Source organism: Halichoerus grypus, chromosome 8, assembly GCF_964656455.1.
Source record: "Halichoerus grypus chromosome 8, mHalGry1.hap1.1, whole genome shotgun sequence".
In the NCBI taxonomy this organism is placed as follows: Eukaryota; Metazoa; Chordata; class Mammalia; order Carnivora; family Phocidae; genus Halichoerus; species Halichoerus grypus.
In genome coordinates, this window is record NC_135719.1 from 90,132,327 (window position 1) to 90,153,649 (window position 21,323).

At 38.4% G+C, this 21,323-nt stretch overlaps 1 protein-coding gene across 6 annotated transcripts in view; it reads left to right on the forward strand.

The window, feature by feature from the left end:
• NPAS3 (neuronal PAS domain protein 3) overlaps positions 1 to 21,323 on the forward strand; it is an 839,760-nt gene that overhangs the window by 408,802 nt on the left and 409,635 nt on the right. For 4 of the 6 annotated variants that reach the window (XM_078053550.1, XM_078053552.1, XM_078053554.1 and 1 more), the window contains one exon: positions 4,586 to 4,662. In XM_078053550.1, coding sequence (XP_077909676.1) covers positions 4,586 to 4,662 — 77 coding nt within the window. Of the gene's footprint in view, positions 1 to 4,579; positions 4,663 to 21,323 lie in introns of all 6 variants that reach the window. The other 2 variants (XM_078053551.1, XM_078053553.1) reach the window with 1 other exon arrangement.

The window sequence follows — 21,323 nt, forward strand, 5'->3', positions numbered from 1 at the left end:
TGCTCCCCATGGAGAGGGGCCCGATGAGAAAATATCTCGAAAATGGCCTTCCCTACTTGCCAGTGACAACTTTTCCCTAATAAAACAGTCCTTTGGAAACCGTGCTTCACAATGTCCTACTCCTCTTCACTTCGAATATCTCTTTCAAATGCTTTTTTTTTCTATTTAAATAATTTTTATTGTTATGTTAATCACCATACATCATTAGTTTTTGATGTAGTGTTCCATGATTCATTGTTTGTGCATGACACCCAGTGCTCCATGCAGAACATGCCCTCTTTAATACCCATCACCAGGCTAACCCATCCTCCCACTCCCCTCCCCTCTAGAACCCTCAGTTTGTTTTTCAGAGTCCATCAAATGCTCTTTTAAATAACAAGCCCCTTCCTCTCTCCTGCCTGTGCTTTACCTTCCTATTGTGAACTCTGTTGGTGAGGAGCTGGGGCAGCTCCACCTTCTCTGGAAATGGGGGTGGGGAGAGTTACTAAGGAAAAGGGCAATGCAGGACACAAGGCAAGTAGGGCCCGTGACTTTTCCCCCTTTCATTATGTGTGTCCACTGAGCTGTCCTGTTTCTGTTTTGTAATGGGTTCTTCTGTGGCAAGCTGACCTTTTGGCTGAATAGGTCAAACTCCCACTGAGCGCTAATCCTCAGCCTTCCTGGCGATTGTGTATCCCCGAAGGTGACAAGCACTGGTTAGGAATATGACTGGGGTGTGTGGTGTATTTCCCCAAAGAGGGGTTGTCTTTTACTGCACTGAATTAATTCTCAAAGACCACCTCACAAGGTATGCGAGTCAATATTGGAATATTTTTGCCGACGTTGTTGAGGGACAAGACTAATTTTTCAGATACGTGTTTCAGATTGTGGTTTCCTTCTGTGTCTTCCATTTTTTAATGAGGGAAAAGTCAAATTCACCATCCTAATGATTCATCGTATCATTCTAGATTTCTGAAACAATCACAGTTTCTTGGGTTGATTTTTAAAAACCCTTCTCCCTATATATTTCTTCCATTTAAAGTCTCTTCAAATTTTAGGTGTTTTATTTTTAACCCTGGCAAAACATGAGTGTTGCAGTGTTTGTTGATAATTATGTGCTGGGCCTAGGTCTGTTTTGAATTGCTTAAAAAAATTTTTTGGACTGTTTATTAGGTTTTATAACACCAGTTACCTACAGTAATTGTAGGTAACCTACAGTAACTACCTGCAGTAGTTAGCAATTTTCAACTTCAAGTTGGTACACAGTAAATGCTGAATCACATTTGAAGTTGAATTATTGATTTTTTTTTTTTTCTTTTAACAGTTTGTATAAGCTGTTCAACTTCCCCAGTTCTCATGTCTCACTGTCAGTCAGTTAGGGACATGCTCTTCCCAGATAAGAGATTACAAATTCCATTTATTTAGCAACGTGTTGTTTTTTGTTTTTGTTTGGATAATATGATTAGTGTTCTTTAAATTTGAAAAGGTAGTGTCTTTTAACCGAACTAACAAATACATGAAATGATGTCAGTAGATGAGCTGAAACCGTGACCCATTCATCAGTAAATGTACATTTGTCTGGACTACCGAATCGTTTTAGAAACGGTTGACTCCCAGAACACACAAATCGGAGAGTGCTTCATAAGTAGTGTATTCTTTTTCTGAAAATGATGGACTTCGTGAAGGGAACACCTCTTTGGTGTTTCTTAGGCATTAATGAGACTCCATTAGCAACATGAGATTAACATAGAGCAGCGAAATAAGTGTATCTGCATTGTTCCTGAGTGACCGGATGATTGTCTCAGTTCCCCAAATGCGATAGGATGAAAAGTACAGAACAAGAAGTGCATATTTAACATCTCTTCGTTACCAGTAGTGCCGGAGTCAGAGCTGGGCTTCTACCACGGGCATAATGGGCTCCTGTTTAACATATTTATGTTGGCTGTAAAATTAGGAACTGTCGTTACAGCCCCACATCACCTGCATAAGTGCAAAACATATAAATCAAGAGAAGTTCCAGTGCCATAAAAATGCCATCGAATAGAATAGCATGAAACCACTTACCAGACACTTGTGTCTGATGCTAGCAGGTACTGGGAGGCACACTCCGGGTTCTGGACGATCTGAGGAACAAAGAAGGGTAACTAGGCAGGTAGGGCTTGTGGATGTAACAGCTGATAAAGACGTGTGGGATCCTCAGGCTGATGAATAATTTTTTTAAATAAAATTCCTAATTATTTATGCATTTGCAGCATTGACTTAGAGAATAACCTGAGCCCTAAGTGAAGAAAAGGCAAGAAAAGAAAGGCCATCAGTGGCCAGACTTGAATAACCCCTGTGAGCACCCCACTGAAGTCAATGTTCTATGCTTCCAGAAGGCAGTTGGGCTGCCATCTGTTGTTACTGGAGCATGCCTCTTGGGCCTCCTAGTAAATAAAACGCTCCTAATATTTGCTGTGATGTTTTAGGGTTCTCTCTAGGTTGGGGGATATTGCTCTCCTGGCCTCTTCTTAATCCAGCTTTTTATAGAAGAGTCTGCGTTCTCCAGTCCATTTCTTCTGTGAAGTGCAGTGGTTTATTTTGAACTTCAAAATTGGAAGTCCTGAAATGCCCACAAATGATGAACTATTACTAATAAGGAGCTTTCTGGATCCTAATTACTGCCTCAAAAAGAGAGTGGACACTTTTGAAATTTTTCAACTCCCTCCCCTCCCTCCCAGAAGCTCCCCACAACAATCTTAAAAAAAAAAAAAAAAAAGGACTGCAGATTTTATTCATGTGGGATCATTCACACCAAGCTACCATAATGTGCAATTAACACTCTAGAAACTGAAAACAGTATTCAGCAAGACAGCTGCATTATCAAAAATGCCAAAGGAGTTTTGAAGGGAGTAATGTGCATGTTAGAATAGGAAATTAATCAGAAATGTGCACATACACACACAGCAGTAGTGTCTTAACTATATCTGAATATTAAATTTTTAAAAAATCTCAAGTCTATACTTATAGTAAAGATTAATGTTAGGATAGAAAACTGATTTTTCTATTTTAAAATTATTGTGTGTTTTGCTTCTGAAGCAAATGAGGAAGTTAGAATAGAGATTTCTAAGATCCCTTCCAGCTGGAATATTCTTTGATAATAATCACTCTTCAATTATATTTTATAAATTTTCCCATTGAAAAAAATGCCCCTTTTATTTCTCCTTGCCAGTCATAATGATACTTAACACTCATGCTATTTTCAAAGTGCCTTTCAGACATTGCAGACACTAACTCACAATTGCAGGCGTAAACTGCCTACTTCTGCACAGCACAATAGTCATAAGTACATTTATATTATAATCCCTACTAAGCTAGGGATCCAACTGACTGACTTAGTAATGGAAACGAAGCAGAATTACTCCAGCAGCATTTTGCTGGAATTTTCTTGTCAACTAGCTGAAAGTGTTTTTAGATGTAAGAAAGTGGGGTTCGGTTTTATTTCAATTTATTGTGTAGGTTTGAGGAAGGTAGAACTTTATAATAAAATTTTCAAGAAAAACAGGAAAACTTGAGGGATTTACTTGTTGGAAATAAGGAAAAGATCCAAATATTTCCTTCCAGAAGTTACCATGAAGCAGATTTTTATGTTTGAAAACTTTTTTTTTTAAAAAAAGGAAAAATACCCAAAACAGATTTGAAAGCAAATGGTGACCTCATGCAAAAGAAAATTAGTAAAGGAAAGACCCTTGATCCTGGATCCCACAGATATCCTGCATTAAGCTCACTTTTGTTAAGGATTATCAGAGGCTCCTTGAGTGAGGGGCCTGCAGACAACACATGTAGGGTCTGCCAGGAAGGGACGGACAGATCCTAAGTCAGTAGGAGAACCCGAGGATTCGGATAAGAAAACAGTCACTTGCCTGGTGAGGCACGTGCTAGGCAAGAGTCTACCTGGGCTTGTTGTAGGTCCTGTAGGAATAGTTACACATGAGTGTTCAGTAAACATGAAATCCAGACATCCTGAGACACTTAACACTAGTGCAAACAGTCATTAATGAGAATCTCTTATCCGACATGTTGTGCTTATTAAATTGTGATAAAGTTATTGCATTGGAACATAAAAAAAAGTCCTGTTTGCTTTTTCCTAGCCTAAGAGATATGAAAGGTTTAGTCCTGGGGGCCTTGGCGGGGGGTGGGGGAGGAGTACGTGGGCAGGCAGTATATGTGTGCTTTAAAAATAACAATTCTTACATTTTACGAGAAACAGTGTGCTAATTTATTTTAAAGAAATGTAAACATTCATGGTTTTGCTCCAGTGTAGGAAACACAGTCTAAATGGGCATGTAAAAGTGAAAAAGTCTGGATATAATTTTTCATGTTCGCAGAAATTAATATTCTGAGTTGAAAATTTAGCCTCATGTCTGCTTTTGCTCAGGCAACTCAGAATCAAAATGAACCCTGGGCTGTGTTTCTTTCAGAGCTCTTTGGTGTAGTCACCATCTAGTGATGTGTAGTTAGTGGGAAAATAAGTTAAAGGTGTGAATCAGAGCTCCAGCTTAATTTGTTTTCTTCTTTCTTTTCTTTTCTTTCTTTTTCTTCTTCTTTGTTTTTTAATAAGTTATAGGTGCACAACGAAGGAGAAGCCCCAGTGCACTGGCCATTGAAGTATTTGAAGCACATTTGGGAAGTCACATTTTGCAGGTAACTAAAAGAGAAAGAAGCTTGCTTGTGTTTTACTAAAAAAATTTACGTGTTTAGTCTTTATTTAAAAAATATTTTTAGATATCAGCTATGTGTATGACTGTTGTTTTATCTTGGAATTATGAAATTCTTATGAATTTATTTTTTTCTTTTTAGAAAGCCATCCCTTGAGAGAATATTAATGAGAAAGGGAGGGCAAGTATTATTTGTGCTGTAATAATTGAGATAAATTGCACTATTCAGTTGGTGTGCAATGTATAGTAGCTGGCTGTTCCCAGAATGATTGTGTGTGTGCTGCATTTGTAAGTGGATATATGTGTGTGTCTTTGGAGCTATATATTGTTTTTGGAAGAGCAAAATTTTGTTGTGACAGTAATGTGACATTTTTATGTGCTGCCAAATTTCAGTTGTTCTTTGCTTGAGTTTGTATTCATAAGCGCTTTCAATCTTAACGTTTGCTTCCCCAAATTACAAGCTTTCTCAGAATGAAATTTTAAAGTATATTTTTAAGTAAAAGGAGACAAATAATCATAATTGATTTTGCCAATGAATTCCATGGCAGGTAAATGTGAGGGTTACTAGGATGGAACTGTAATCATTTAGTCCCAGATAAGATTCATCCCAAACCCTACATCTCGCTTACTCAAAAAAATTTTTTTCCTTAAGACTTTGCTGTGACTTGGACACATCCAGGGATAATTGTCCTACATTGTTTATGCTTCCAGGACATATGTTGACATGGCCAAAGCTTGTTTTTTCTTTTCTTTTCTTTTTTTTTTTAAACTATGTCAGACACATTTTTAATATGGAATTAGAGAAGCAGACATGTTCGGGATAGTTAGGCAGCTTATTTGGAAAAGTTGGTTATGCTTTTCATTGGACCTAGCATATTATTCCTGACGATATGTACCCAGAAAAACTGTTAGCATCAGATTCTCCGTGGTCAAATCCCAGTGATTCTCTGAGGTGGTTCATGAGTTGGCAGCTTCAGAATCATCTGAGACACTTGTTTGAAGGACACATTCTTACTAAATCAGAATCTTCAGGGTGAGGTCCAGAAATTGATGATTTTTAACAGCCCTCTGAGACAGTTTCGATGATTCATTAGGTCTGAGATGTCACAATTCATATTTGCAAATTTAAGGCCCTGAACAGCCTTACTTGGTTTATTTTGTTTATTCTGATGTTTGCCATTTCTCTATTAATATCTGTTAAATTCCTATATAACTGATGTGTATTGAAGTATACCTTGGGATTTGCTATTCTATCATGCACACAACATTTTGAGTTACCTTGGCAGTAGATTAGTTTCAGGGATACAGAAAGGATATTTCTTCCTAGATCCTCAAATTTTTATTTCCTTTTCTCCTGTACACACGGTTCAGAATCTCCTTTATAAGTTTTATATGAGCCATGCTGTTTATATTCTGAAGCAGTCAGTGCATAAGACTTAGTCAGTGAAAGAAATGGTCCAAACAGTAGCCTCAGATTATTATCTTCTCAATTCATTCTGAAATTTGAGTCCAGAGTCCTCAAGGAAGGGTGACTTAGGAGCTGCAAGAATTTTTTTTAAAGATTTTTTTTTTTAATTTATTTATTTGACAGAGAGAGACACAGCGAGCGAGGGAACACAAGCAGGGGGAGTGGGAGAGGGAGAAGCAGGCTTCCTGAGGAGCAGGGAGCCTGATGCGGGGCTCGATCACAGGACCCTGGGACCATGACCTGAGCCGAAGGCAGACACTTAATGACTGAGCCACCCAGGTGCCCCAGGAGCTGCAAGAATTTAAAACTAATTCGAAACAGAAAACTTAGAGGAGTTTGAATTGAACATAAGCTTAATGTAAATAGAGTATATCATGGTTGTTCCAAATGTCAGTTCAACAGTGGGTGTCCTTAAGAGAGTTGGGGATCTAGAAGGAGGCTGCTGAGCTCTTCTGCTCCTGGGATTGGTCACACCCAGCTTAGACAACACACTTGAAGAGAAACATAGACAACTGGATGTCATTTAGAATAGAATAACCAGACTGGTGTGGGAACTAGAAATCATATCACATGAGGAGTGCATGAAGGGTTTGGTGCAGTTTAGTATAGTTAGGATTTAGAAAGGATGTTAATGTCCTTTCTCTATATTTGAAGACCTCATGTGAAAAAAGGATTAGATACATTCTGTGTGGCTTCAGAGTGCGGAAGAGAGAAAGGGATAAAAAAAATCACGTTCATTCAAGAAAACTAAATAGGGCTGTTCACATTTGGAGTATGTTCAAAGTCTTTGTCTCTAAGGGGAAGTATAGGTGCCTTGGTAGAGATGCTTTCAAGAAAGTCAGGCCTCCAAGTATGGTTGTACTAGATAATCTTGAAATTGTCATTGAAATTATAATTTTTTATCATTTGATTCTAATACCAGTAGTTACGGCAAGGGAAGAGGTGTATATACTCCTCTAAATGAAATATTAGAATTGTGCGTAGGAAGGGGTTGGGAAATGGTACTAACAAGAAGAGCCTTCTCTAAGCTCTCTTAGTGTTCATCCCTCCTTGCAGGGGGCTCTTGAGCCCATAGACCCTTATCTGTACCACGTTCAGCAATATCTCAGTGGTCTGCAAGCATAAGATGGTTTCCATATTTTCCTTCAAGAGGGTTCATGGTAGAATCTGGTTGATTCTTGAGGACAGGGATGAATTCTTTCTTCCCTCTCTCCTCCCCTTCCTTCACTTGCAAATATCTGATAAAAACCTGTGTAGTCAACACGGTAGGCATGGGAAATGTGGGACGTGGAAGATAAGGTAGAGGTCAGTTCTGAATACCGGGGTGGGGTTCAGTAAATGCCTGTGACTTCTCAGCACCAAGTGCCATGCTTCCCTGCCTGTGTCCCCAGTGATGTTTCATGGGAGAGTGGGCTAAGGACCCCTTGGTGTAGAGAGTTTGGGGTGAGGGATGAAGACAGACTCGTTAATTTTTGCTTCACCCATGTTGTTTACTGCAATATGTGTTTTTGCTACATATATCTTATTAGCCATGTATTGGCGTATCCTTTAAAATTTGACTTCTTTTCTGCTGAGATGGGGAACATTTGACTTAATGGTGATTCTATCAATATAAAACCAACTGTTGCAAAGTCATTTTCCAATTTAATGGCCTAATACTGGTGTACGTAGGCAAGGTCATTGGCTGGGCTGTGCCCTGGGCAGCTCTGGGGCTACCAGTCACATTGTCACATGGAGGCTTCTGGAATGACTGTGACCAGTACTGTAGCCCCAGTGAACCTGTAGCTGTTTCAGGCATGAATTTCAAGATGGAGGTATCTTCTGCAGGAGAGTTGAGGGTTCAAGTGATACCAGCCTTGCAACTGCTGGACTGGAGTGTATGCATTAGGACTGAGTCAAGGCATTTTGGTTCACTTTATTCTTCTTTGACTTTTATTAATCAGATGAGGAGCAGAAGGGCAAGGGGTCAGGTTTAGACATTGTGCTTTTTGCTACAAGCTAAGAAAAAAATCCAAGAACTTTAGGTCATTATGTTGGGGTCTTTCCTGAATATAGTATATGTGACTAAGCACTAATCTGGTTCCTGCTTTGAAAGCTCTCTTAGGGCATTGTTGTTCCCATTTCATGACTTCTTTAATACCAAAAATTATGAGTGTTATTTACTTTTACTTTCCCAACTTAGAGACCAGATAGAATATTCATATTTTACTTATCAAAGTTAATGAAACACAAAATAGTAACAAATATCATCTTCATAACTCGTAAAATTAGTGGAATGACTTTCCCTTAGGTGCAGATTTATGAATGGAGTGCTTTAATTATTTGCATGCCCTTAGCAGAAGGTTTTAAGTTTTTTTTTCTTTCTGTAAATAATGCTTACATAATTGTTATATAAAATTGCAGTATTTTTTTGCATACTCCATAGCAATGCTGTTGTACTCACCTCACAGGTGTTAAAACAATCAAATCAGACCTGGTATATGGAAAATTTTTAAGGTTTATGTTTGTATTCATTGTGAGCACGTTATGGTGAACTACCTATATGTATATGTTAAATATAAACTACCTATATGTATATGACGTTGTGTAATATGTATCAGTACTCACAACTACTACATACTTATAAAGTGATTGAAGGATGGTCTTTATCCATAACTAGTTGTGGATATTAAAATAAATGACATTTTGTGAGCTAGATGAATACAATCATAATAAGTACCCACATGTTTTATTTAAAAAAATCATAAGCTGTCTTAGGAGAATAAAAAGAATATTCTTTAAGAAATGCCCTAATGGGAGATAATGGCAGAAACATGGTACCTACATGCCAGTTTGCACTTGGCTGTATTGCATGAACCCTCCTATATCTGTGTCATCGTCCCTGCATTATTTCTGGGCATTAAGACATTTTGTTTTGCTCTTAGAACATTTAAGCCCCAAACTGCAGGAGAATCCTATGGGCAGACCAAGGGAGAACCATCAAAAACATTGTAGGATTATAACACTTGAGTTTGTTTGACTTAGAAAAGGCTGGGCACAGTAGTTAGGCGACTGCCTATCTTCCCCGGCAAAATGAGGGAGATGTTTTTGCAAGGCTCATTTATTGGTAGAACAACCCTCTTGTAGAAGATATAGATATGGCCATTGCCTTAGCAGAACAGTTTAATTAAGGTATATATTTACCTAAAATGGTGGGGAGGAAGGGAACTCAAATGTAGCTATTTTTCCATTTGATAGGCAAAGTAGTCAGAGATTTGTGTGGGTGAGATGGACGGCACCATTTCTCAATGAAATGTCAGATTTTCATCATGAGGCTTTTCTTTCCCTCAACACCTCAGCCACAGAATACAGAGTAGATTCCTATCTCAAGTGAAAGAAGGACCTAGGTTTAAAAAAAGCTGTTTGGGATCAGATTTGGGAAAAAATCAGATCAAGGTTTACCTTGCAATTCTGATTCCATTATTAATCACATTCTGAAGATTGGTTAAGGACATGTCCTGGAATCGTGACTAGTTTGTCTGCATACTGCTTTGGTCCTGCAGAATTATTGTCAGAGAAAAACATACAGGTTCCCTACCAGAAGTATTTAAAAATTTGTAGTTGATGTAATAAGGAAAACAAATCGTATCTTGTGACATTTTATATCTTTGTTATTGTTCAAGTATTTCTAGTCACAGTCCTGCTCCAGTCTGTGAGACCCATTCAATTGTAGAAGACTAAGAAAAAGATTCTTTAGAGAAAGTACATGAGCTCTATAGGCAGAGGAAGCTACTTACAACAGTGTTGAGGTTGGGGGTAGAGAATGCCAAATGTATTGTTCTCAGCATCTCCTTGAATCGGCAAGAGAAAAATAAAAGGTTGACTAATACAATTCAAACATCTGGACAAAGCAAAGTGAATAATACCTAAAACAGCTCCAAAACTGACTAGTACAAGATCCAGATTATTTTATTTAAGATGCTGCCTAGCCAAGCCAGCATTCATTTTACATTTGATGGCAGTGTTTTTTTAAAAGACTTCTCTGAGAGAGAGTGATAACATTCAAGTCTGTTGTTCATTTTATTGATGAATTGGAATTTCACCCTTATTTATTATTTTATTGGAACTTATAAAAGAAATGATTATCTCCAGGAAGTTGCATATTCTTACTCCTGGTGGCCCTTGTTGGCAAAGTGTCATCCTGCTGGATATCAGTGCTAAAATAAAATACGATAACTTCAAATAATAGAGGTATTCTTCAGCTGTGATAGAGGAAGGAGAGGAAGGTAAGCGACCCTATAGTCTCCCTGTGATCCAGAATGGTAAGAAAATATAAAACTAAATATAGAAAAAGAGAAAGTTGGTGAATATATTTGCATATGCAAATTAGCTTAATTGATACTGCTTGCCTCTACAGGGATTTTTCATTACAAACTGGAGTGCTACATTGTTCAGCTCATATTGAGTAATTTAGTAACTAATGAGACCAGTTTGCACTAATTTGCATATGATAAATGAGCTTAATTGCAGTAAATAACTTGGAGGCATAATTACTTAATTTTCCTGTGTTGCACGGCTTTTAAGTTCACTTGTATGAACAACTCAAGATAATTTTGCATATTTAAATTAGTTGCTTTTAAATTTTCTTGAACAAAAAAAAAAAGGAACACACCTTATCAATTGAGCTGTAAAACAATTGGAAGTAAGGTTTACAGTGTTTTTATTTAAAAAGAAAAGAAAGAGAAGTAGAAATTTCTTCAGTCTATTGTTCACCTGTCTCACTTCCTTACCTCAAATAAGATACTGGCACTGATAGGAAAATGTTTTTAGTGTTGGAAGTTAATTCACAACTTCTGTTAGAAACTGACCTGAGTTTCAAATGAAATACATCTATGAGTGAATCATAACTTTTGAAAGAGGGTTTATGACAGAGATGTATCTGTCCTTTATCTAATTTGGCAACTGAGTATTAGAGGAGTCAGCTCGGTCTCCTACCTGCAATGTGCAGGTCATCGAAGTTGCGGGGCTGCGAGAAGCAGGCTTCGCTCTGACCCTTGCATATATTTTCTATCTAGATTAATGTTTTATCCTTAGGAACTTGGTTTCATTGGAGAATCTCAGTGTGGTTTGCCAAGGATTAGCTCACTGGTCTCCACGTTAACCGAAGAATGTGTGTTTTATCAAAATCTCCATCCTCAAAATTGAAACACTAAAGCACACAGAGGTTGATGGCCCAACTATTATTTCACAATAACTGTATTGCCTTAGCATTGCATTTTAAGGGACAAAGTAATTCATTATTCAAAATTAGCAAGTCATGTAATATCATATTTGTGATTGAGTATGAGAAGATATTTTATGGTTGTGAAAATTTAAAACCTGTCCTTTAAAAAAATCATTGCTGCTTTACCTCATTGTATATAAAAAACCATAAGAAACACTGGGGCTATTGATTTGCCACACTTTGGAAAAATAACTCATGAAACTTTTCTCTGAAAAGGTCAAATCCCATTAAATGTAGTATAAGCTTCCTGTATCCTTCAGAGGTGGGCCAGAACAAGTGCTAATACTAGAATATTCCAAGTGCAAAATTTCAGTCCTTCATATAATAGATGCTCAAGAAATATCTGGTGAATAAATGAATGAGCAAAAAAAAAAGTTCTTAGCAAAATCACAGTTAACCCCAGAGCCCCAGAGCTAGAGCCTCATCTCACCCCTGTGTTCCCAGGTCGGTTTATATCCACATCTTCTAGATGCAGGGTGGAGTATGGCAGATTCTTCTGTTGCATGGATTTTGGCATCCATCTAACTTGAGTTCACATCCCAATTTGCTCACTTAGTAACTGTGTAGACCTAGAACAGTCTCTCACCCCGAGCTTCCATTTCCTCATCTTTAAAATGGAGAAAATAGTAGCAAAAATTTTCTTGACAGGCATGTTGTGAGGACTGAATGAGATATTATAGTTGAAAATGCTTAGTCCAGAACCTGATATATAGAATGTGTTTAAGTGTCTGCTAGTATTTGTCTGTATGTTGGGTAGTCCAGAATGACGCACAAGGTCCTGAGGAAAACTGTTAATGCTTCACAGTATCATTACCAATATCAGAATACAGGAACTTTCTTAATCCTCTCAGGTTAAAAGCAAGATAAATATTTTCATTGAACACAACATCAATTATCTGTTTACGTAAATGATATTTATATTTGGTAGTATATACTAACTGGCTCACAATAAAAATTTTAAATTTGGTGGTAAGAATATATTTTCACCTTGAGAATGAAAATCGTTCTCAGAACAACCAAAGGAGTTGTTAGAACAATCTCATTAGCAACTAGAAAAAGTAGAGTTTATAAGGGGACTCCAGAATCAACATTTCCTTTGGACTAAAATGGGATGTGCCATTACTCTTTTCATCATACTGTATAGTCTCCTCAATTTGCCTAGAAAAGTGGGAATGAACAGCCAGTCAGAAGTCCAGAAGAACTAGAAGGTAAAAGCAGTCATCATCCATTGCTACAAATTATGTGAAGGAGACATTGAAGTGCACATAGGATTCTTCTCATGCATGTTGCCCCAAATCTATCATCTGTAATGCCAGAGAAGACATCTTTCCACATCGAGAGCAGAAGGGGGTACTTCCTGGAAGGATTTTCATGATGGTATGTGTATCTGTGTGGCAGGTACATACATATCCCTTTGGGTTTTCACATACCTTACTAACTTTGATTTGCAGAATAGACATATGGCATTCTTCACTGACAAGCAGTATGAGAGGTGTGGGGAAGGGGAGTGGAAGGATTTGAGGTAACTCTTCCTGTGGAGGAAAGCTGGGGGTTTTGGCCACGTGACTAGGAGTAGCACTAATAGTAAGTGAGGGCTTTCTAGCCACAAAATCATCTGAGATATCCAAGATCTAGGAAAATGAGACAATAAATCTAAAAATAATAGGCTTCCATTTAGTAAATATTTACTGAGTGCCTTATTTGCCTCAGAGAGTGGAGAAAATACTGAGATACAAAGATGAGTCATGGTATTGTCTCTCAGCATTCCCAGTTAAGCATTGAGAAGACTGATAACAAAAGAGACCAACGCATTTCAGTGTAACTTAGGCGAGAGGCTTTTGAATCAGTAATACCTGGGTTTGAACTCCTGATCTTAATTATGTAGACTTGGGTAACTTACTTATACTCTCAACGCCTCAGTTTTCTCAACCCCAAATCGCGATGGTAGTGCTTCTCAGCCCCTGCCCTGCTGTAAGAATGAGATGAGACACTACACACAGCCCACTGCACCATGAGTATGCAACCGAAGTGGGCCCCGTGGAGCTGCTCCCCGAAGGAACAGGTGGGAATGTGATTCCCCAGCTTGGGGCTGGTCCACAAGCACTTCCTGGGGCTACAGACTTAGAGTTACATGCTTCACCCCCTTCACCCAACCACACATACCCTTTTAAGTCTGGTGTTCATATCTGTGGGAGTTGTTGAGGGTCCTGGCCTCACTAGGACTTGGTGTTCTGTAGAGTGGTCCCATATGGTAGAGGTCGGGGAGGAAGAAGAAGAGCAATATTGTGGTTGGGCAGTTTTGTTTGGAGCCTGCTGTTAGGAAGATTGCTTCCAAGGTGTGGAGAGATATCTTTAATTCTTTTGCAGGGCTAAGGGTTGCTGCATTATTTGGAGATTAAACTGGAACAGAAGGATAATTATACTTTCAGTTTTCAAAGTGAATAGAGGTCTTAGCAAATCTTAGGGTTATGTGTCAAATATGAATATGAATAATTTCCTGATGCGTGTAGATATCTGCAAATCTGGGCCATATTACAGTGTTCTTTCAGGCTGTAGAATAGTCCTTGGTGGTAGTCAACATTATATTCTTGTTACCAGCCTCAGCTATGAATGACAGAATAGAGTGGCACCAGCTCATTATCATTTATCAGGGAACCAAAACACAGTCAATATGGCGAGGGTTGCTTTCTCATCTGAGTATCCAGAATCTCACAAGCCTTTTGGATTCTGTGAGCTTTTGGGTTTGAGGAAACATTTGCAGGGGTGGGGTGGGGTTGTTGGTGATGATGTGCTTTGTTTCACAAACTAAGGTGATTGCAGACACTTGTGAGCATCCCAGAACACTAGGATTCTGCAAAACACTTGGGAAAAGTCTGGTTCAGAAGAGCTGAATCAAAATTAGTTTAAGATATTAAAAAATTCTCTAAATACAATAAGAGCTAGATTGAACAGATAATCGAACAGTTATTTTACGATAATGTCACATCTGTAGTCTACTTCACTAGCTTTTTGAAGACAGGAAGATGATTACCAAAGAATCTTCCGTAAGTAGTTGTCCCTCTTTGTGCGTGGATGTGTGCATGCGTGTGTGCACTGGTATGTGGTCAAATATCTCTTACTAACTGCACAAAGTAAAAAAACAAAGGAAGAAATGTTGAAAAGTCAAAAAATGCAGCCACGAAAGATGAAGTAAATAAGAAAACAAATATTTCTCACTCTTGGACGTCTGTTTCCCTTTGTACATTGGACTTTCTGTAAATCAGCTGAGATGAAATTGTTATCCTTGTCCTTTGAAAACAGCTGTGGAAGGAACAGCTGATTTCAAGAGGAAAATTACACAGCACATTGCGGCTGATATGTGTTGGCAAGTGGTTTTCTTCTGAGCCGGACTTGGGTAATACTATGTCTATTACAAGACCGCAGTCAACAATACCTGTAGGCACTAGTAATAAGAAGGCACTATGGGGGTCTTGCTGGAGGGTACAGGGATTACTACTGGGCTCCATTCTCTACTGCAGGCAGACACATACCTGTGGACCGGCCCGGGAGCTGGGTCAGATGCTCCAGGTCACCAAGACTCCTGCTGGTTTTTTTTTATTTTTATTTATTTTTAATTTTTTTTTTAAAGATTTTTATTTATTGAGAGAGAGAGAGAATGATAGAGAGAGAGCATGAGAGGGAGGAGGGTCAGAGGGAGAAGCAGACTCCCTGCTGAGCAGGGAGCCCGATGCGGGACTCGATCCCAGGACTCCAGGATCATGACCTGAGCTGAAGGCAGTCGCTTAACCGACTGAGCCACCCAGGCGCCCCACTCCTGCTGTTTTTATTAGGTCTCCTAGTGTCTTGTGAACGTTAATTTCTAGACCCTTGCCAATTCAGGATCTGATGATTTAGGATTGCGAGGTAAGGAATCCATGAGACTGTGTTATTTGGTGACAGCAGAATAGCACCCTGCCTAAGAGAAGAAAAAGCCCATACGGTGTTATTTTGCCTCTGTTGGGGGAAAAAAAAGCATTTGGGTACATTAGCGAAATTATTATAAATATGTATTATCCCTGGATGAATAAAATGCGTATGGCTGGATTACCCGCGCAGAAGAGCCTCGTCAAATTCCCATGAGGCCAGGTGACCGCTGCAGGAACTGTCAGAGCAGCTATCCCCTTATTTCTAAAGATTAAAAAATGCAGGTGACCCTTTAGGCCATCAGAAAAATGCCCTCTGCAGTAATCCACTCTCATCCTTCATTTTAGGGCGATACAGTGTTTTAGGAAATTTAGTCTGGTGTGGAGATTAGACCAAGGGTAGAATTGACCTAAAGGAACAGAAATTTCCTTTTTTTCTAAGTGGGAAGGCTGTGAGTTCTACATAAATACAAAGGCAGATGATAATATCAATGACTATTTTAATTGCATCTTTAATCCATAAGGATAGTTCAATGACATTTTAAATTATACTTTTAGAATTGTAGTCACATAGGAGATAAAACTCAGTAACTATTTAATAATGCATAGTAAGATCAACTGTATTCTCTCTTGAGATCACATTTAGGTGGACTGAATGTAAAAGCCCAATCCAGAATTTAGACAGCATTTAATCTTCTGGAAGACATTGTTGGGTCTTTCTAAATATAAAGTACCCAAGCCTGGTCCTTTGAGTTGGGACCGGTTAATTTGGCTGAATGATGAGTTTCACTGGATTCACAGCTAAGCTGTATGATTACTATTTTTTTTTTTTTTTTTTGGAAGGAACTGGATTATTATAGATCAAACGATTCACAGTACTGGAAGGTTACTAAACAGTATGTGACAGACTGGTAACTAATTGATAATCATTTAACCTGGCTTTACCTGAAGACTACAATATAGTGAAAAAATTTGTATTGGGGCAACATTGCAGGCTGAAATAAAACAATCCCTCCTCAGGACGTGTCCTGTACTGAAATTGGTGGGATGCCTCTGTTGTTCCTGCTCATCGTGTCTTCACTGTAGCGTATCTGAAGGATTTCATTTAAGTAAGAAAGGGAACTTTGTATGGGAAAGACTCACCCTTACTAACACGGGAACGTAGAGTAACTTGTGGATTCTCTAAAACTGAATGGTTAAAATTGGATCCAAGCACAAAGTAATTTGGATGGATGCAGATTTTCAATACAAAGCTATGCAAAGCTTGGAGGAATAATATGTATTCGGACAAGTTTATTGAGACTTACTGTGTGACACATATTCACTGAGCCAGCTGCTTATGTGCATTATCCTGGTTGGTCTCCTGGCCCATCTTTTGAATTAGGTACTGTTATCATTCCCATTTAAGGGTGGAAGAAACCCTGGTAAAGTGACTTGCTAAGGACCCACAGCTTTTAGTGATGGGCACAGCTGGTGTTGGAACCCGAAGTGGACATGAGAGAGACAGAGAGAGAGAGAAAAAGAGAGGAATTATAAGGGAAATATTAGGTATTAAATCATTGTACTGTTGAAGTTTTTCAAGTGACATACTTTAAGCTCTGGTTTGAATAGAAACTAGGGGACATGTACTTTTGTTTAATAAAGAAATATTTGCCCTGAGCAGAAGACAACATTTTAAAGCTTGTCATTTCATTCCTGGGAAAGTATTTGAGGAAAATGACATGGCTCAGCCCTGTTTGCTGACCATTTTGTTGTCTCCTGCTGAGACTTGCCATTTCCATAGCCAGTGGGCTGTATTGAATCAGACAGAAGCAATAGGTCATTAACAGAAATGGAGACTTGGGACAGCCTGCAGAGGCTGAAAGACAAGCAGAATCATTTTGGGCCACATCAACAAAGCTGTGTCTAATAGAATCTCATGCAACTATGTTGGAAGAGTTTAGCCTGATTTTCAGAAAACCTTCAGAAACTTTAAAAAGCACGAAATGATTTCTCCCCAAAGAGTGCCATGCTTAACATGAAAATAGAGGTGGGAGAGAATACTCTTCTGGTTTCTACATGCTGCATTTTCTCCCTTAGTCACATCCATTGAAAATAACTGTTTAAAAACCATTTAGTTAAAAAAAAAAAATCCTGATTTTGCCACTGACATGTGCATTCACCTTGAGATCTTTAACTCCTAGCATTCATCCAAAGCGAGATTATATTAAATTTGATCAATATCTAAATTATTAGGTTGCATTTCCTTGATCCTTGGAGATTGTTCTGAATTATTATAGTTGGGAGATGGGGATGGGGGGACAGGTTTTGACACTGAGATCACCGCCCATTATTTTTTAAAACCTAGAATACATAAAAAACCTAGGCAACATATATAACTAACCTCTTAAGTGTGGTCCAATTCAGAGGAAAAATACAGACCCTTAATATATTCATATTGAACAAGTATTCATAGCTTGCTGTATAGAAGACACAGCAAATATAGCTATAGAGAATATTTAGGTGTTATTCCTTCTCGCAAAGAGTTTATAATAAATTTTTGTATTCTAATCTGGAATGAAGGGTGTGGGTCTGGAGACAGGATCTAAAATGCCTGTGACCACATTTACAACTAAAACTTAGGAAACGGAATACCATTTTCAGGGCCAGCTATCATCGATATACTTAAAAATTGTTCATTTAAATATACACGAATGTACCCGTGTGTGTTTTTGGAAAAAAAAAAATCTAAAATGTTATCATATGTGTCTTGTGTCTCCTACTAGATGGTAAGCAGCTTGAAAATAGCAATCATGTCTTGTTCATCTTCGTGTCCTCTACTGTGTTGTGCGCTCAGTAGGTGCTCAGTATGTTTGTAGAATGACTTGAATTTGTATAAACCATGCATGTGACTTCTAGCCCATTGATCATTAATTGCTTCTTATGTTTTGGGCAGTGTAATTAAGTCAGCGATACTAAATGATTCCAAGGTGTATTGCTGTCACTCGAAGAAGACATTTACATGCCAGGCTCTTAGTAGGGTTAATGCATTATGCACCGAAGTCCCTAAGCACTGATGTGAGAATGTCCTTCTCGGCCAAGAGGTCATTAAAGAAAACACAGTCTCATCATAATGTCATTTTCCCCTTAATTTTCTGATTACTTACATTTGGTTTAGTCCTAATTAGGAATACCTTTAATTGCTTTATCACAGTGATGATTAACTGTGCCCAAGTCAAACCCCTTTGAAAGAGAGGACAATTCCTTCTAAAGGCTTTGCATGATTGCACTTAGGAAGAATACTAAACAGAGGAATAGAGGTGGTCAAACTTCCTTAAGGGCCAGTCAGTTCTACATTCCTCAGATACCTAGGGGTGATATTTATGTTTGAGTTCTTCTGAACTGGAAAACATAACCTTCTAAATGTTTCTTTCCCCAGTATGTTATAATCTGCTACTTTATTTACATGAATCATTCTGCCAGAAGACAATATTGGGAATAAAATATATGCCGGCTGTTCTCCAGAGTATTAAAAAAATAATAAACTTTGAGATCCACGTGTTATCATGGAGGGAGTACTTGGCTGTGTTTGCCTTCCTTGTTTTCTGTTTGTGTGTGTAAAATAGCCATGAATGAGAGTTTTTGTGTTTTATAAATTAAGTTTAAAACACCAAGTCTATTTCATGCGAAATGCTTGGTAGCACAGGTTCATTTTAACCAAAATACAGGCGTTGATAAAAGTGGTTTGGTTTCATATTTAAACGAAGGCACCCACCTTAGGATATAAAAGAAATAAAACCTTGAAAATGTGCATTTTAATTCTGTATTTTAATTTAATTGCTACAAAATGGACAGATTTTAAGATTTCTAGTTTGAGATTAAATCATTTGAATCTGAAGTCAGCACCCAGCATTATTTTAAAGTTTCTATGTGTGTTCTATTAACAGTATCGTTGTACAATATTTATTATACAATTAAGATTATACAAAATCTTAATCGATTTTATGTTCCTCTCAGAAATACCAGTCTATGTAGCACATTTGCATCTATCACCCAGAAATTTAATTGATGGAGTTCATAACCGTCAAACAATGCTCATTTCTCCCCGTTCTTCCTCACTGAGGCATGGGGGAGACGCTGGGCACCAAGATGGAGACTCTGTTCATCCCTTGAAAAAGGAGTAGGTTTGGTCTGCACAGAAGGGAGGGTCTTTGCTTTGGCAAAGCTGGCACAGATGAGCAGGAGGACATGTCATTGTCAATTTATTATCAAGCTATTCTTTCTCCCTGGAGGAAGGCTTTAGAATTTTTCATCTATGATGATTCACACTCAGGAAGCATCTCTTTGTCTCATTTGGTTACTCCCACCTGGAAGAAAACATTCATCCAGTGGCTCATTTGCAAAGGAGCAAGTGAAGAGAAGTGATGTGTAGGGAAAGACCCTCCTCTGCTTTTTCTCGGGGTAGGTGCCTGTGCCACTCAGCTGTTCTAGTGCTGGGGGAAGCTGCCACAGAATCCGAGAAACACTGACACGAATGTATCTGCCATGGTGCATTTTCTTGTCATGCTAATTTTCCCTGTTGGAAACTTGGTGCACAAAAATACAAGGTTTCCTATACCCGTTTTAGACCCTGTCCTTTCTGTGTCTCATCTTTGGAGTTGTTTTTTGTTTTTGTTTTTAATTTTTAAAAATTAAGAAATAGCACCGGTATTTTTCAGATTTCCCTTGATAAGACTTTCACCCAAAAGCTGACGGAATAGGTAAATTCCCAGTGTGCTGCGGTGTGAGGTGATTATCTAGCTTACGGTTTTCAAACACACCGAAGTCTAGGAAGTGCCAACGGGTGGTAGCAGACTGACCCCCAGCAGAGAAACAATCAGGTCTAGCAGAACATTCAGCTGTGGGGCCAGCAAAGAAAAGCTGACGTCCAGATGCCAGTGCTTTGGAAATTTTATCTGGAGTTGCACATATGGGTTCTGCATCTGCTCGGGTTATGCCGGCAGTTGGCATCCAAATGACACAGCTACCATGGCATGAGCAGGCAGAGGCACGACTGTGTGTCTGGGTCTCTGCTAAGACAGCTGTCAAAAGCAGTGATGGTAGCCTTATGATAGCTAATTTTCAGAGGACCAACCTGGGCTCTTTGATAGGTTTTAAGCACCCATGAGTCATTTCTGAGTGGCCATCGTTGGAGGAAGGTGGCGACGGTGAAGAACGTATACCCGCAGATCAGTGGCGTGCACACATTAGCACATAGATAATTAGGTTTTTTTTTTTGGCCAGTGTAATAGTGCTTAAGGAAAATGAGGACCAAATGATTTAGGACAATGATTTAAATCCGTGCATGTGAATTGTTGTCCATCTTCTAACATAGAAAAATAGTTAACAAATCTAAGAGTGACCGTAAGCAGCTTTTTCCTCTTCAGTGTGAAAAATGAGACTCAAGTCCATAAAGCATGAGTATTTGCCTTTCAGTAAGTACTTTTCTTATCTCATCATAATTGCCCTAATAGCAAGCTGAGTGACTCAGCATAACCAATTCACCTTTTCATCTCTTGCGTTCCCCAGAATCCTTAAAAAGAGAAAAGGGTGGGTTTATCTCGTGTTATCTCAAGTTAGTATCTTGAACAGGAATGACCAATGGGCAAGAGTTATGCATCAGAGGCCAATTTATATCTCTACTTTCAATTTCAACCATTTGTTTATATAACCTTCTATCTTTATTGAAATCATCAATTCCTGATAGATAACTGGATAGGTATAGGAGAGAAGAATAATTTATGTTGTTTGTTCTTTTTAATTTGTCTCTATATTGGGAACCTATTTATCAATAGTTTTGGGGACTTTCGTTAAATTGCTATGCTTCTATTGTATTATAATAACTTTGCCAGCAAGTTATAAAAACATTAAGCTTTAAACATGTTAGGGAAGTTCACAGATTTTGCAAAGTGATATAAAACAGTGATTGACATTAATAGGAACCTGGTGAGCATCCTTACATGCTATGTATATATAGCTGTATTCTAATTTCTCTT